The sequence below is a fragment of the Phodopus roborovskii genome, unplaced genomic scaffold (assembly GCF_943737965.1).
Source record: "Phodopus roborovskii unplaced genomic scaffold, PHOROB, whole genome shotgun sequence".
Taxonomy (NCBI): Eukaryota; Metazoa; Chordata; class Mammalia; order Rodentia; family Cricetidae; genus Phodopus; species Phodopus roborovskii.
This window is the reverse complement of record NW_026126418.1, coordinates 73,788,216-73,805,677: the sequence shown is the minus strand read 5'-3', so window position 1 is coordinate 73,805,677 and position 17,462 is coordinate 73,788,216. Positions and strand designations below refer to the sequence as shown.

The 17,462-nt window shown below is 51.4% G+C and overlaps 1 protein-coding gene across 1 annotated transcript in view; it reads right to left on the bottom strand.

Annotated features, from left to right (window-relative positions):
- Niban2 (niban apoptosis regulator 2) overlaps positions 1-17,034 on the bottom strand; it is a 46,176-nt gene extending 29,142 nt beyond the window's left edge. Inside the window, exon 1 of the mRNA XM_051185226.1 lies at positions 16,885-17,034. Within this exon, the coding sequence (XP_051041183.1) occupies positions 16,885-16,939 (55 nt within the window). The 5' untranslated portion in view covers positions 16,940-17,034. The remainder of the gene's footprint in view (positions 1-16,884) is intronic.
- Positions 17,035-17,462: the final 428 nt, after the last annotated feature.

Below are 17,462 nucleotides of genomic sequence, written 5' to 3'. Positions count from 1 at the left end.
ACAAACACATGGCTTCGTTCTCTCTAAACCTCAGTTTCCCCTGCTGTATATCTGAGAAAGCAACCCCCATCTCATCAGGTGCCAGAGGATTAAATGAAAAGAGTAACTCCACAAAGCCTTTCAAGCAGGAGTTCACATTACTGATGGCAACGACTGAAGGATTGAAATAAATACGTTTCATCTGCCCTAGCTCTAACGGTCACATGAGCAGCTAGGGAAGGGAGCCTGTCCATTAGCAGCAACTACCCAGTCCTTCTGCAGAGCAGTCAGGAAATGGGAAACATGCTGGGCATAGTGGCGCATGTCCCTAGTCCTAGCACTCAGGAGGCTGAGGCAGGTGAAACTCTATGAGTTCAAAGCCAGCTTGGTCCACAGAGTGAGTTCCAGGACAGGCAGAGCTACAGGGAAACCTTGTTGAAAGAAAGAAAGGGAAGGAGGGAGGAAAAAAGAGAGGGAGGAGGGAGGGGGACCTACTTTTCTCCAGGCCCTTGACATTCAAAGGTTAATTAATCAGAAAGAAGTAAACCCATCAGACCTCATCAGACCCCAGCCCTACTCCCTCAGTACTGTGGATGGGGTGCCACCCTACACCCCCACCCCAGACCCCATCTCTCACCCCACACCTCCCCAACATAGCATCAATCACCTGAGATACTGGGTCATCATCCCCAGAGACAGCACTAGCTGAGAACCCAAGATCCTCAGGAGCTTGATCATCTGTCACCAGTTGGCACATGGTCCCCCAGGCTAGCTTCTTGTCTGTTTACCTTTCAATATCTCTCCAAGATCCTTCCCATGGGTGGTTGAAAGAAGAAGGGAAGGCTCGACACAGGCTAGGGGGAAGTACTTAAGCAGCACCATGCCATGAACAATCACAGAGTTAGAAAATTCCCTAGGGCCAGGCGGTGGTGGTGCCCTCGGGAAGCAGAGGCAGGTGGATCTCTGTGAGTTCAAGAAACCCTGTCTCGAAAAACCAAAAAGAAAGAAAGGAAAGGAAAGGAAAGGAAAGAAAGAAAGAAAGGAAGGAAGGAAGAAAGAAAAGGAAAGAAAATCCCCTAGGAACCAGATTCTGGGCTTGCTGCAGCCACAGGCTGACCAAGCTGAGGCTGAAGCTGGTTTGCAGGTGACCTGCACAGCACCCGGACCTCAGTGAAGGCTCTGACTATATCCTACATCTGATGCCTAGAAAGGGCAGGTGACCTCCAGAGGGGGAGCTCCTGACTATCAGAGATGTGCAAGCAGAGACTGAAGAAAGATTTTGCCCCAGGTAGGTAAACAGGAACAGTGTGGACACTGGGACTACACAGATCCAGCTCCACCATTAGCTGAGTCTTTCTGAGGCTTGATTTCATTCCATAAACTGAGCTTTGAAAATAACCCAGCCATGCCAGGCAGTGGTGGAGCACACTTTAATCCCAGCACTCTGAAGGCAGGGGCAAGTGGATTTCTGTGAGTTCCAGGACAGCCAGGGCTACACAGAGTGACCCTGCCTCAAAAAAGTATAATAATAATAATAATAGTTTTTTTTTAAAAAGACCCACTCAGGTTAGGTATAGTGGTATGTGTGTGTGTGTATATATATAACTCAGGTTAGGTATATTGAGGAGGTTGAGGCAGAAAAATTGTAAATTCAAGGTCAGCCTGGGTTCCACAACAAAACTTTGTCTCAACAACAACAAAAGTTGTAAGGACACAATAAGGCGTGCCAGGAGCACCTGACACCCTGTCTGCCTGGCAGGAAGAGTCCAATAAGTGCCAGTCAGTGCCACTCTACCAAGAACTAATAAATAGAAGGTACCAGTTACTTTAGCCCAGCCCTAGCAGGAAAGGCTGAACAGGACCACAGCCCGCACTGTGTATCTGCCGGGTGCCTACAGTGCCCTTGTCCTAAGCTGCCTGGAAATGCCAGGCCCCTCCCAGCCCGCCCACCCATGAACTCACACTCTTATCTGCAGCTTCCAGATCCCCAGGTCCTGACAGCAGACAGTGTGAGGACAAGAGGGGAATCGCTTTCTCCAATCCAGGAAAGAAGGTGGGGGGGACAAGGAGACGGTAGATGAGCCAGTGCAGAGCCACTCAGGTGCGTGCAGCCGAGCTGGAGAAACTCAACCCCAGGCTGCAATGTCAGGCACAAAAATATCCACATAGATGGAAGGCTGTGTATGGTGGCTCACAGCTGTAGTACCAGCTACTCAGGAGGCTGAGGCAGGAGGATCACTGGTTCTAGGCTAGCCTGAACTACATAAGAGCCTACATCAAAGCAAAATGAAATAATTGGTCAGGCTTCTGTCCTGAGTGGGGACTGGTAACAAACAGTTAAGGACAGGGCCCCCCTGCACCCTAGATGAACGGATGGAACTTGGGATATGTTTGAGTTTGATTAAGGCTAAGTGGTTCCTGGGGCCTGCCCCTTCCTTGTACTATGAGCTTCATAAGGGATGCTCTGCTTGGCACACACTGAGCACTGGAAAGCAAGTACCTTGGTCTCTATTGCCTGAGTCCCTAGGGCTCTTGGGAGGAGGAGCTTATAAAGGATGGATGGAGGAGGAAATGAGGTCCCAAGTTTGACAAAGGAAAACCTTCCAGGAGGTTGTGTTCTTACAGGCCACAGCCACTGCCATAACTACAGCCACAACTCTATACAGGATCCTTGAGAATTATTTTGTCCCTGGGGCTGGGCAAGTGGAGTGATGTGCCTGCCCAGGTGAGTGTCTGTAGACCCCAGCTTTTTATAGAGTTGGGGAGATGCTGCATACAGATCTGGCCTGCTACAGTTTCCCAGTCTGTGCAGGTGCAGAAGCCCTTGACAGTCAAATCAGGAAGAGGAGGCACAAAGTCTGAGCTCAGGTGACAACTTTAGTTGGCATGCTGGGCTGGTGGCCTTTTCTATCATTGATGTGTGACCTGGGGCTGGCCCATCCAGCTCCAGACCTGGCCTTGTACAGTCAGTACTGGGACTGCCAAGTCCTCAGTTAATCTAGCCCCAGAGGCTGGGCAGGGGCTGTCCTAGAACCAGGGTTAAGCTTTCTGGGAAAACTCAATTGTCTTTCTGTGTCTTAGGGTTTCTGGAAGAGTGGACTGTATGACCTCACACAGTCAGCAGCTAAATGTCCTTGCTCTACAAGCATGGTAACCTAAGTTTGATCCCTGAAGCTTGCATAGACATTCAAGGAGATCAAGGAGATCCAGCACTCAGGAAGCAGAGACAGGCAGATCTCTGTGAGTTCAAGGCCAGTCTGGTGGTTGAGGGAGTTCCAGAACAGCCAGAGCTAGAGAGAAACCCGATCTGGGAAGATGGAGGTAGGCTTCATGGCTATACATTATACCACTGAATAATACCTATTGATACACTGTTTCACTTTCCCTGTGTGGTGGTTCCACTTGGTTACATACTAAGCTAGGGCTAATTCTCCCTTAAGAGGCTGCATAGGCAGGTCCCAGGATCTTTCTTCTAAACCTGTGGGTGTGTGGACCAATCTCTTCACACGGCCATTTCCCACCTGGCCTTTAACAGTTCACACAGCTTCAGCCACAGCAACTTCAGAGCTCATCTTTCTGCCTAAGAACATAAGCTCCTGGCTCCCCTCCGCACTGCATGAGGCTAGCAGCAGGACCACATCTACGATAGGTAACAAGGACTGAAGTCACCAAGCCACCTGGACCCTCTTAGGGGCCCTAGGACACCAGAAAGTTGTTTCATCTGTGACAAGGGATCAAATAACAATGATTACCACACGGAGAAAAGCAAGCTCTCACAGAAAGGTGGCAACTTCAAGCAGCCAACTGAACACGTCCCGGCACAGGCAGGTCCTAGATAGCTGGGCTTGGCCTTCACAGCTCAATGCCAAGCACACAGAGGCCTCTCAGTCTATATACACTGCTGAACCTGTTATATACCAAGAACGAGGCTAAAGGTCTACTTGGCCCCTGCCCATTACACTAAGGGTTCAGCCAGAACCAGAAAAGGGATCAGGAGCCTAGGAGAGGACCATCCCGATTGAGAACAAATCCCTGGCCTTATCCTCCGGAACAAGAACAAAGATCTGAAAGCCAGTGAGTCACACTAAGAGGAATACAGAGAGGAAGGAAACCCTGTGTAGAAGATGCACGCATCTTATGCCTGTGGTCTCGGACAAAATAGGCCCAGACTGCTCCTTCAAAGAGGACAGAGAAAAAGCCCATGCTCTCCTGCATCTGCCCACAGCACCCAAAATCCACACCCACACACCCTCCCTCATGCAGAGGATTCCAAGGTCCCTATACATCACAGTTTAAGAGTGGAATATCTCTCTTTGTAGCATGAATGTTTTCCCTATGTGTATTATGTACAATAGGTGCACACCCATAGAAGTCAGAAGAAGAGCTTCAGCTCCTTTGGATCTGGAGTTACAGATGGTTGTGACCCACCACGTGGGTGCTGGGAATTGAACAGGGGTCCTTTGCAGACGCAACAAGTATGCTTAACCACTGGATCATCTCTCCAGCCCCAAAAGGGATCTTTCCTTTCCCACACATCTAGGTATTAAGTACCACAGTGTCCCTCATCACAGAGCAGTGACTGCCAGCCACATACAAATTCAAAACCTTTGCAACCATTGAGGATTAGTGACAACTTACTTTACAGCAAATGAAAGTTACTGGCCTAAGGGCACTTGGCCAGGAGATAGAAGAGCAGGCTATTGCCACCAAAGCCACTGTCTTAGTTTCTATTGTGATAAAGACACAATGATCAAAAAGCAAATTGGGAAGAAAAAGTTTTATTTGGTTTACACCTCCACATCTCTGTGGAAATCAGGGCAGGAACTCAAGCAGGGCAGGAATCTGGAGGCAGGAGCTGATGCAGAGGCCATGAAGGGTGCTGCTTACTGGCTGCTTAGCCTACTTTCTTATAGAATCTAGGACTAGCAGCCCAGGGATGGCACTACCCACTTGTGCTGGGCCCTCCCCATTGATCACTAATCGAGAAAATACCTTACAGTTGGAGCTCATAGAGGCATTTTCTCATCTGAGGCTCCTTCTTCTCTGATGACTCTAGCTTGTGTCACATTGACCCAAAACCACCCAGTACAGCCACTGTCTACCCAGAAAGCCCAGGGAAACCAACCAACCCTCCAGTGCTACAAATATGTTAGTAAGGATGGCCACCAGGGCAGCCAACCTCCTTCCACCCACCCACCCCCACCCACCCCCACCCCCATTCTCCCACCCCCCCACCCCAGGCACAGGAGCTACAGAATGAGTCTGAGAGTCCTGTAATGTCTTTTCAGTATCTACAACATGACTCCAAGATGCAGAGGTGCCTGGAAGGGTCTGGGGGCATGGGGACATTGCACTATGGGGGAAATGAGGCTCAGAGTGGAGGCAGGTGCCATCCAAGGCTACACACAGTTCTGAGTACATCTACTGCTGATTGGCCTGATACACTGAGCTGCCCTAACTGCACAGGAAGTCTGTTGGGCCCCACATGGGGGTGGAGGGGCACAGGCCAGCAGGGCAAGACCCTCAGCAGCTAGTCTTAGATTGCATGAGTGTCTCCACAGGAAAAGAGAAAAGCTGAGCTAATACAGCCTGCTACAGCCCCGCCTAGGAAGACCAGAGGGGTCCTGAGTCATTAAGAAAATACCCCTTTGCTCAGGCAGAAGCCCCTGCCTCGGGCCAAGACTAAAGGACTAACTTCTGAGGCCCCAGCCAGAGCAAGACCAGACAGACAAAGGGCCTGTTGTGTTCACACTGGACTCACATCATCTCCCTATCTTGTCACCACGAAATGTGATCGCCACCACTTTACGGAAGAAACTGAGGCCCAGAGACACACAGTGACTGTCCTGAGCAGAGCCTGGAGAGTCATTCTGAAGTCATTCCCAGGGGCTGGGCTCAACTCCCCACAAGGAGGGGCAATCTGTCCCCCCTCCCCTTTTCCTGGCAGCCTTAAATACAGGGTGGGGTGGGAGGAAAGTGGGGCTTTGGCTATTTTTAACCAGATACAGTTTTCTGTCTGTGAGTGGACAAGCCCAGGCTGTCCTCAGACACAGGCCGTCTGTGACGCTACACAGGGCCTGCCTTGCTCACTGAGGACTTGTTTGTTTACTCAGTTTTCAAAATTATACCCTCTGCAGCCTAGCCCAGCCCAGTCACCCTTCCCTGGTCCTGGGGGGGGGGGCAGTCAGGCATCCATCCAGTTCTGCAGCCTCTAGATTGTGGGTTCTTCCTTCCCACTCTCACGGCCTCAGTTTACTCAGTGATGAAATGAAGGGCAAGACCAGTTAGACCGAGCTATCTATCTATCATCTATCTCTTCTTCTTTCTTTCATTCCTTTCTCTCTCTCTGGCAGGGTTTCCTCATGTGCTCCAGGCTGGCTTTGACCTTGTAATCCTCCTAGCCTCCTGACATTTAGATCATTTCAAGCATCCCACTTGAAAGGCAGAAGTGTCCATAGGGGGTGGGGAGAATCACCTGCCACTCATCAGCAACTGCAAGGCCAAGGCAGGGACTCAAGGGCCAGTCAACTAAAAGAAAACTTTTGAACCCCAAAGCTTAAGCTCCTGTTCCTCTCCCTTTGCCAACCCCCTCCCCACACCTTCACATTCCAAAGAATGGCCCTAGCTGGGTGGTGGCACTGGCCTTTAATCCCAGCAGCGGTAGGCACACCTCGAGTTCAAGGACAGCCTGGTCTATGGAGTGAGTTTCTGGACAATCAGGACTACCTGTCTCAAAAAACAAACCAACAAAAAAGCATCACAGATGTCTCTGAACTCAGGAGGCAAAGGCAGGCACATCTCTGTGATTTAAAGGGTAGCATGGTCCACATAGTGAGTTCCAGCTCAGCTAAATAAAGAGCAAACACACACACACACACACACACACACACACACACCAGCTATGATAACACATAACCTGTAAATTTCAGGGTTTGGAGAGTTGAGGCAGGCTGAGGCAGAAAGGCTGCTGTGATTTCAAGGCTCTATCTCAGAACAAAACCTCAGTGCTGAGGATGTGCCTCGGTTGGTGGAATGCTTGCGCTGTGTGCACATGGCCCTGAATTCAATCCCCAGCACCACATGAAACTGAGTGTGTGCACAGGCGTGCAACCTCAGCACAAGGGAGGAGAAAGTACAAGAATCACAAGTTCAAAGCCGTTGGGTCAGGCTGTCATCGCCATGTAGCTGGCGCCTAGCATGGTCCGAAAACTCTACAGGGCATCTCTCAGAACCTTTAGAAAAGGTACTCCAGAGGCAAGGAATGGGGTCACTGTTCCCACCTTACCTGAAGCTCTGAGGAAAGCATCATGAGTAAAGTCACACAGCTTTGTCCCTAGCAGAAGTCTACTGCCACACCATCACAGCCAGACACATGACCCCCTGAACAAGGCTGATGGAGTGTTCAAAGCCAGCATGCCCTTAGGAACATATAAACACCCACTGTGTCTGTCATACAAACCACAGTGCTTGCTGGAAACTTCTTGGCCTGCACATGTTCCACAGAATTAAGGCTTACGTTCCAGCTTCATCCCCAGCATGTGGCCTACACTGAGTCCAAGACAGCTTTGAGAGCAGCTCTACCTCCTTCAGCAGGATCTTTGTACAACAGACACCCACTATGGCTATGCTGTCCTTTGATTGATACAGCTGGGCTCTTGACACCAGTCTAGTGACCACTGGTTAAGAATGGCAAAGAGGAAGGGTCCCAGAAGGGGCACAGACAAAAGGAAGGACTTGCCAAAGTCCCTTGGCATTCAGACTGTGTGGCCTGCTTGCGGGCCTATACCCTGCAGATAGAGAGGGAAAGTGGAGTTCACACTTTACAAGCCACAATTTAGTCTTCCTCCTCCTCCTGGGATGCTCGGGTACCAGCCAGAGTACCCAGCCCTGCTCAGAAATCCTGTCTCAACTTTCTTATTTTTTTCTCTTTTTACATCTTATTTTGTGTGTCTGGGGGAGGGGACACACACACCACTACCCACGTGAGGAGGTCAGAGGACAATTTGCAGCAATTGGTTCTTTCCTTCCAGTGTGTGGGCTGCAGGGATCCAAGTTATGTCATGGCTTGGTGACAGGCCCCTTTACCTGCTGAGCCATTTCACTGATCCCAGCCCTGCACTTCCTTGTGAAAGAAGGGATTTCCTGAGCCAGAGTCCTGCCATGAACTCTACATCACAGCTGGGGCTGAGACATCAGGAAACCCTGCCACAGTCTCACTGAGCCAATCCCACATGGTGACCCAGTATGGCTGGAATCTGGGAAGCCCACTCCTCAGACCTGGAGCTGTCGGGGAGGAGAGTGAGCCTCCAATATGAGAAGGATAAAAGCAGAGGCCGAGGGGGGTCATCCTCCATCCAAGAATGTCAGGTCAGCCTTGTGAGGTTCTGTCATCCCTGCAGGGCCAAAACTGGTGACACTTGTCACTGTCACTGAGGCCTTGGCCACTCCACCCCCCACCTGGGGCATGCCCCTCACCACCCACACCATGCTCAGCCCACCACTGCAACGTCCGCCTGGAAATGAGCCAAGGTTCCCAGGTCTCTCAGGACAAAGCCCCTCCTCTTCAAGGCCAACACTTATGGCTCGTTCCACCCCACATTTCCCCACCTCCCCTTGTGAGAACACAGCCAGCCAGGAAGCTTCAAGCAAAGGGCAACCACTGAGAAATTATGACCAGCTTGTCCCCGGCACAGGAAAGGCTTTGTGACTATCTCAGCTTCCTTTGCAAGTAAGTGAGCGCTCTGTCACTGGGTCTGAAATACCATTTTTTTAATTGTATGTGTGTATTGGTGTGGAAGCCCTCAAGAGTACCACACACAGCACATGTGTGGAAGACAACTTCACAAAATCTTTCCTTCCTTCCACCAGGGGTTCTGGGGATTGAACATAGCAGTTAGGCCTACACAGTGGGCAGACCATCACAACTAACACTTTGCTGCTGCTTTGAGACAGGGTCTCGTGTAACCCAGGCTGGCATCGCACTGGATACGAAGCCTAGAATGATTTTAACTCCTGACCCTTCTGAGTGCTGGGATTACAGGCATGCACCATTAAGCCCAGATGAAATTCCATAACTGCTGACTGAGTGAATAAAAGAAAGACTGACCCAGTATGCCCACGGCCTGAGCATATCACCTGTAGAAGGTTCCAGAGGCATGCACCTTTATTTCCACACAGTAACCGACCTATTAGGCCTTGAGAGCCCTGGGAAAGGGTTTTCAAAAGCAGAGACTTCCCAAAAGAGAATATTGATCTTAAGTTCGTAAATGAGGAGACCAATCAGAGATGCACAGCCTCTGGCCAGGATCAACAGCAAATGGTGGACAGGACCAGGTTCAGATACACAATCTAATTCTGGATACACGATGTTTTTATATTCTGTGTCCTAACTCATGACAGACACTGAGTAAACAATGCTGGGGAACCACAGCCCCATCTCACAGCTCTGTGCCTACAACATGAGTACCTTAGGCATCCTGAACCGAAAGCTGGGGTAGCTCAGGCTGGGACGTGTGTAACCAGGGGTTCTTTGTCCTGGCTGGTCCCACCGCCCTTCTCAGCCCCGAAGAAGCACACAGATGCTATATTAATTATAAAATTATTGGCTGGTGACTAGGGTTTCTTATTGTCTAGTGTTCCCCAATAAACACCCATTTATCATTTATCTTGGGTCTAGTGAAATCATTATACCCTCGCCTTCAGGCATGCATGTTTCCTGGAATACAAAGCTGACCACACATGAGGGGCAGACAAATCGGGTATGTCTCCTAAGGTGTCAAGCAGGCCCAGTGGAGTAACAACCAAAAAAGCCACCACTCAGGATAGGCAAAACCCCTTGCATGTAAACACGACAGAATTCAATTCCCCAGAACCCATGTAAAGGTGGGAGGAGAGAACCACAGAGGTATTCTCTGGCCTCCAAATAGGCACCGCGGCACTCATGCATCATCCACAGACACTTACAGACAATAAAGAAAATGTAAAAACTTGGTGTGATGGTGCAGATCTTTGTTCCCAGAACACAGGAGGCAGAGGCAGGCGGATCTCTGAATTTGAGGCCAGCCTGGTCTACAGAGCAAGTTCCAGGACAGCCAGGAGTACAACAGGAAACCCTGTCTCAAAAAATCAAAAACCAAAAACCAACCAAACAAAAGCAAATGTAAGCTATCATTCAAGCTGGGGGTATAGCCAGTCGGTACTTCCACACATCAGGGCACAGTGTCATATATCTGCAATGACAGCACACAATGGAGATAAGAGGACCAGGAGTCCACAGAGCAAGTTCAAGGCCAGCCTTGGATATATGAGACCCTGTCTCAAAACAAAATAGGATAGCTGTCTACTCACCCTACACTGCACTAACCAAAGATTGCCGTACTGGATACTGGCAAAAACAACCTCCATCTTTTACTGAGACCCCTGAGGCTCACAGACCATGTGCCCAGAGACACCGATTCATCATGAGACAGAGCAGAGACTTAGACCCAAGCTACACAACAAAACCCTGCTCTGTGCCCTCTCAGAGCCCTGCTTCCCATTCACCAAGCATGTTTCCTAATGAGGCCGGTCCCGAGTGGCCGGGCACCACACAGGCAGCACTTCCCGTTCTCCGTTTCACCATCAAGCTCCAGTGACTCAGGCCCTGAAACTCCTCCTAGAGGAGTGTGGCTTTGCTCCCCACTTGGGCTTCAGAAAGCCCGGCTTCCCCAGCAGGGAAGTGGGTGGGGGTGGAGCCAGGGGAGGAAAAGGCAGCGCAGGAATCTGTGACCCGACTGACCGCAGGAGGATGATGCTTCTGGTGAGTCAAGAGCTCTGCCTGGGGAGGGGGTGGAGTAGTGACTATGGGGTGGGTTATATCTGTGCAACTACCAGAGCCTCAGACCCAAACCCCATAGTCCCCACTCATCTCCCTCACTCCCTCCAAGCCCCTGTCCATGTCTCTTTGGGGGTCTGTCCCACACTGTCCCCTGCCTGTCACAGTGGAATTCGGACTTAGTCTCTAAAACCTTAGCTTTCCCTGTTTCCTGCCTGCCATGCATGTAATTCTTTGAGTTAATCCAGGCATGGTACATAATAAGTGCTCAATTAAAAGATTTGGGCTATAGCTCAGTTGGTAGAACTCTTACCTAGAATAATGAGGCCCTGGGTTTATTGCTGCCTGAAATCTTAGCAGGTACCAGGTCATTCACAGCTACCCAGTGAATTTGAGGACAGCCTGGATTATAACAGGCTATGTCCAAAAAAAAAAACCAAAAACCAACTATTTTAGCATTTACAGCCTAAGAACAGCTTCTGCCCCTCCCTCCTCTATCACCCGCCATTCTCAGACAGGAAATGGACCAGTCCCTGTGGGCAGCAGGCCAGCAGAACAGTTACTGGAGCCACATACCCTGAGGCCACAGACTTCAGTGCACACTAAACAACTCATGGGCAGTCCCTCAAGTGCACTAGCATCTGAAAGATGCTCAGAGGTCCCCTGGGTTCCCAAGAGGGAACCTTCCTGGACATGTCCAGATGAATAAAAGCAGGCAGGGTAGGGATAGAATATAACTACAAGATGAGTCTGTCTTTAGCAGGAAAGCCAATCACAGCCTGGAAGGAATCATACATAAGAAACTCTGCTCCAAAAACAAACAGGGCAGGAACAACCCAAAAGCCAGCATTCGGAGAAAGCCTAAGAAATGTCCTCACCTAGAAGGACATGCAGACTTAGGGAAAGATGTTTATTGCAAATGGTTTAGAAAAAGAAGCAAGGCACACAGTGTTGAGTCACAGTCCCAGCAACCTATGACCACAAACAGGGGCAGGCGGGAAATGCTACAGAAGGGCGACATGGCTGGGCAGGGGGTGGGTGAGCTGCCTTTCTTGTCTTTCAGCTTCATTCCTTAGGCGGCAGGAGGCAGGGAGGGAGGGCTACGGCCCAGTTTGGGATTAGAAAGGTCTCTTTTGGCAGCCAGTGTGGGAAGGCCAGGAGGGTGAGGTGGGAGGCCCCCAGGAGGCCAGAGCACAGGCTAAAGGGTGGGAGAGGACCAAATAGAAGACTAGAGGAGGCTGGGGGGAGGGGAGGGGAGCGCAGGGTCAAAGCCAACAAAAGCACATTATGTAAGACTCAACAAGAGATAGCAGAGTCCCCAGACAGTCACCCACAGAGGCTGCTGACCCAGGCCTGGATCAAGCATCCGGCCTGCCTAGTCTCTTGGCAAAACCCTCCACGACAATTAAGCAGGGAGGGGGCAGTGGAACACACCTACACCCTTCACTCTGCACCTGCAGCCACTTTTAGAACGGGAGAGGTAGAGGCCTGGGGGTGCTAAGATCAATTTGCAAACAGATATTATTTGCTTTTCTTGACAAATAAACATGATCCCCTTTTCATACCCAGTTATCAGAAAGGGTGATAACCTCAATAACAAAGCAGGTCTTGGCAGAGAGGTATGAAATGATTGCCACCTCCCAAAAGCTATGGATATATTTATATTCCCCAGAAGTTCTCCTGGAGACCTCTGATACCAGCTCCTAGGACAAGATGTATACAGAGAGGTTTAAGCATCACAATGTATACTAGCAAGATGCCAGTAAAATCCCAAGCAGTTATTACCAGGGCCCTGGACAACAGCACTGCCCCAGGCACAGAAGGGCACTCTGAGTGGAAGGAAAAGGCCAGCCATAGGAGTGAACCTTCGTGGAAGAGGTGGCCAAACAAACGATTTCTTCTGAGGAGCGGCGGCCAAGAAAGAAAGTTGGAAGTTCTGGTCTCTATACTTCCCCTCCTAAAGTGTCCAGGCACACGCTGCTCTAGCAATCTGACAAAGGCAGCCCAGAGTTGAGAGGACAGGGAGGGCAGAGTTGGGTGGCTACTGATGAGTCCAGGGTTTATTTCAAGGAGGCTGAAATGTCCCCAGTTTGGTGTGAAGAAGGTTGCACACCTCAGTCAACATTCTAAAACCATGCTCTGAGGGTAGATGGTACAGGGTGTGGAGCTGGGTCTCAATAAAGCTGTTGTTTCTAATAAAGCAGATCGCAGGGCAGGTGGGTGGAGCACACAGGCGTATCAGTGCTGGCACACTCTGCCCTCTGTGGGACAATTCTTGCACCTTTACTGAGGGGTGAACCACAATGATGAACCCCTTGAGGATGAACCTCATGGAGAAGGGGATTTCCCTTCCCGTGGAAGCCAATGTCAGCTCCCCCAGTAACAGCTCAGGTTCCAGTCCCCACCCCTCACCCATGGCATCTTGGTTTCTGGGGCTCCAGACATTTGCATAAAAACCCCCAAAGGGCTCAGAACTCATTTGAGGGTCAGCCCTTCTAAATACCCTAATGTCACTCATTGTCCCTGTCACTAATCTCTCAATCCACACCCTACATCCATCACACATAACTGCCACAGTGAAGGAAGCCAGAAACCAAGGCTTCTGAAAAGCCAGGTTTATCTTCAGATCCAGGGAACTGGCCATTCTGACTCTAGAGACAGGACAAACCTCACCCCACCCCTTTGAACTCCAACGTTAGAAATTACAGAAACTCAAGAACAATCCCTTTAATATGACGTTTGCCCAAGTGCTAGGCTGGGCCAGACCTTATCTGCATTAAACTACTGGATCCTCCCAGCAGTACCTAGCTACCATTGTCATTCCCATCTTACTGATAAGAAAACTGAGATTCAATCCTCAGTAAGGAGGAGAGGGGTGGGTCTGGTGGCAGAGGCCTGTAATCCCAGCTAGTCAGGAGTTGAGAAACAAAAGGAGTTTAGATTCAAGTCCTGCCTGGGCTACAAACTGAGTTCAAGGCAGGCTAGGCATTTTAGTAAAACTGTCTCAAAATAAGTAATTAAAACTGGGTGGTGGTGATTCACACCTTTAATCCCAGCATTCAGGAGACAGAGGCAGGTGTGAGTTCAAGGCCAGCCTGGTCTACAGAGCAAGTTCCAAGACAGCCAGGGCTACATAGAGAAACCCTGTCTTGAGAAAATAAATAAATAATTTAGGGGGAAAAAAAAAGACTTGAGATATAGCTTAGTGTTGGAGAGATTACAAAGAAAAGAGAATGGGCTTGAGAGATGGCTCAGTGGTTAAGAGCACTTGGTTTTTTTTTTTTTTTTTAGATAGGGTTTCTCTGTATTGCTTTGGAATCTGTCCTGGAACTGGCTCTGTAGACCAGGCTGGCCTTGAACTCACAGAGATCCGCCTGTCTCTGCCTCCCAAGTACTGGGATTCCAGGTGTGCGCACCACCACCCAGCAAGAGCACGTGTTCTTGAAGAGCGAGGCCTTGATTCCCAGCACCTGCATGGCAGCTAACCACCATCTCTAATCCAGCTCCTCTGATCAGGAACGCATTCAGTGCACAGATGGGAGCAAAACACTCAACACACACACACACACACACACACACACACACACACACACACACGAATAAATCTTTAAAAAAAAAAAATCTAGAGATAAATGCTGGTCCAAGATCAGCCAGCTAACACTTTTGTGGTCTGAGCTGGGACTTAAAGTTGCTCCCGTCAAAGTTTATAGGAAATTTTAGTAGTTAGGTCCTCATAACTAGAAGGGTAGACGGGACTTCAGCCACCAGGTGCCATATCCCTAGGGAAAATAAGCAGCCCCTAGGTGACAAGGGCTTCCTAGCTCTCAGGCCATTCCATACTAAACGTGCACAAACTACCCTGCTGCCAGCATCACCAACCCTGGGTAGGAACAAGCCTCCGCTTGCCAGAGGCTTTGAAATCTCGGGATGAAAGGTGCCGGGCAGCATAACAGCACCCTGGTAAGAGCACGCCTGACCTTTGCCAGGACTTGCAGGCTGGCATTCACCTGCTCACCTGCTAGGGGAGGAGACAAGCCTGCCAGCCAAGCCGCAGCACCCTAGGCCTGGGAGCTTAGGGCCCTGTGGGAAGGGGTGTTCCCACAGCTGACACTTCAACAGATAGGGAGGGAGGGCTCTGGAATTTTAATCAGGTGCTATTGTGGTGCTCCAGTACCTGCTGGGTGGGGTGAGGAGAGTGAACGGGTGGCTGGAAGTGGCAAAAACACAAACCCCCCCCCAACAAATTCCTAAGGAAGCTCTCTCTCACCGTCAGCTGCCTCGCAGTCCCGCACCCTGCACTTCAGGAGTCCCCTCCCCCCCACTAGGTGAGCTTGCCATGGAATCCAAGGCATCTGAAGGGGTTGTTAATAGTACTTAAGTGCCAGGAAGAGAGGCAAGCAGGTTCTGAGAGGGCACAACCCTCTTTCCCCAGCCTATATCCACAAAACAAACTCAGCCCTCTCCAGAAGGAGCCACTTTACCTTCCCTGGCTCAGGATCCACTCTGGGAACGGACCCGGAGGGCAGGGGTGGGTTCTCAGCCCAAGACTTGGGAAGGTGGGAGATCTGAATGTGGGGAAAGGAAAAAACCCACAGAAGTTGGCACACCCCACCCATGCTTGCTGAAAGCCCTGAGAGGGGTCCTGAATGGAGAGACTGTTATAGAACCCCAGGAGGTTGCCACCAACCGGGAAGGGACAGGAAGGCTCCACCCTGCCCTTCCTGAGCTCAGACCTTGTCCCACAAGGAGGCCTTCCAGGACTTAACCCCCCCCCCAACTGTTGAGAGGTGAGAAATAATCTGATCTGTTCTAAATCACCATTCCATGTGCCCAGCTCCAGGCCTGGCACAAAGGGAAGTTCAGGCCACAGCTCAGGCCCAGGCACTGGGCAGCCCTTTCTCTGGCACCTTCTCTGTGCCCTGCTAGGGTGGACAGAGGTGTCCTTGCTTTCAAAGGGTCCCTGCTATCAAGAGGATGTGGGGTAAGCACTCAACCGGACATCAAGACAATGTAGGGACACTACACCTCAAGGAGACAAATAAAGCCAGAGGAACTGTCACCTCTTCATGTTCTCAGATAAACCCAACTGGCTGGTACCCTGTCCTATACCCTCTGTGCTAAGCAATGCTCATTAGGGTTGGTAAGAAGGCAACACCGACCCCTTTCAAAGATAACACTGAGGCTCTAGGACATTAAGAGACCGGTTCAAGATCTCACACCTGGGCAAAAATGCTGAAATTACATTCGGGACTCCCTGGCCTGACCTACCTGTGTGGTCAGTCCAAGCTGAGTTTTGGGGCAGCCTAAGATTCTCACCCACTTCCTACTCTCCACAATGAACCTAGATCCGGACCTCCACCACTGACTTGGGAACAACTCCTTCTTGAAAAGTGTCCACCATGCATGCCGGAGCACAAGGCTGACTGAAGGACAGTACTGGGAGGCTGGGTACTGGCCCTGAAGGAGCCAGCTCTGGCCATGAATAGCCCCCTTAAGCTGTAGTGCCAGCACTCTGCTGAGTTAGAGCCAATTCAACAGGCCAAGGACCCGCCCCCTCAAGGGCACCCCATCTCTCCTTAACCCCACTCTCAATGTGAGGTCCCAAACCCTCCAAGGGCCCATCCTCCTGTAAGCTTTAGCCACGTGTACGGGGGAGGGGGAGGCTAAGGCCAAGGCGAGGTGGGACAGGTCAGCTGAGCCCCCAGGGAAGTAAGGAAGCTCTGACTACATATGGCAGGGTCTGGAGTGGAGGGTAGGCTTGGAACGTTGCTGGGAAGAAGAGGTGCAACCCCTGCGCCACGCGATCTAGGTTATAGGGGAGGGGTTCTGGACTGACAGGGCTCCAACAGGAGCTAGTTCCCGCAGAGAAATGGGGTCTTCAGGTCCTCAAAGGGGGAAGAGAGCACACATAATAGCATGGAAGGGCCGCCCAAACCGAGAGGGAACAAGTTCGGAAGAAGGGTAAGGGTCTGGCTGGCTCCCGCTCCGGGCCTTGACTCTCGGGGACCCCCTCCCCCGCCCCGCGAGGATGGAGGCGTGGCCCGGGATGCCCGGCGGAGCCCCAGGCCCGCGCGGCGCTGAGCGGTCCTCACCTGCGATGTGCTGGCGCCGCGCGTCATCCAGGTGTGTGGACAGCACGTCTCCCATGGCGAGGAGAAGCCGCGGCCGGATCCGCCCCCGCTACTCAGACAGACGCCGCTGGCGCCATGAAGTCCTCCGTCCCGGTCCCGCTCTCGCCGCCACGAAGCCCCGCAGCCGCCTGGGCTCCGCTCTGCTAAGCTCCCGCTTCGATCCCCACCGCGTCCCTCCCGCCGGTCGCTGCAGCCTAGCCAGCCGGCGCCCAGGCCCCGTTGCCCGCCCCGCCCCGCCCCGCCCCGCCCCTGTCGTAGCCACGCCCTCCTCTTCAGTCTCGGGAGGGCGGGGACCTCTAGGCAGCAGAGAGACTTAGACAAAGAGGAGATCCTCCGAAGGGAGACCCGGGACACAACGTGCCGGATGTGCGCCAAATTCAGATAGCAGAGAGGAAAGGCTAATGGGGGCATCTCAGAAAACGGGGTGCCCGGGGACTACAGCCAGAGCGTCTCCCCTCCTTCCTCATGCCGAGGAGGCTGCAAGGGGACGCCAGGACCGACGTGCGGGAATTCAGCTTTCCTCCGGCTCCTCTCCTCTT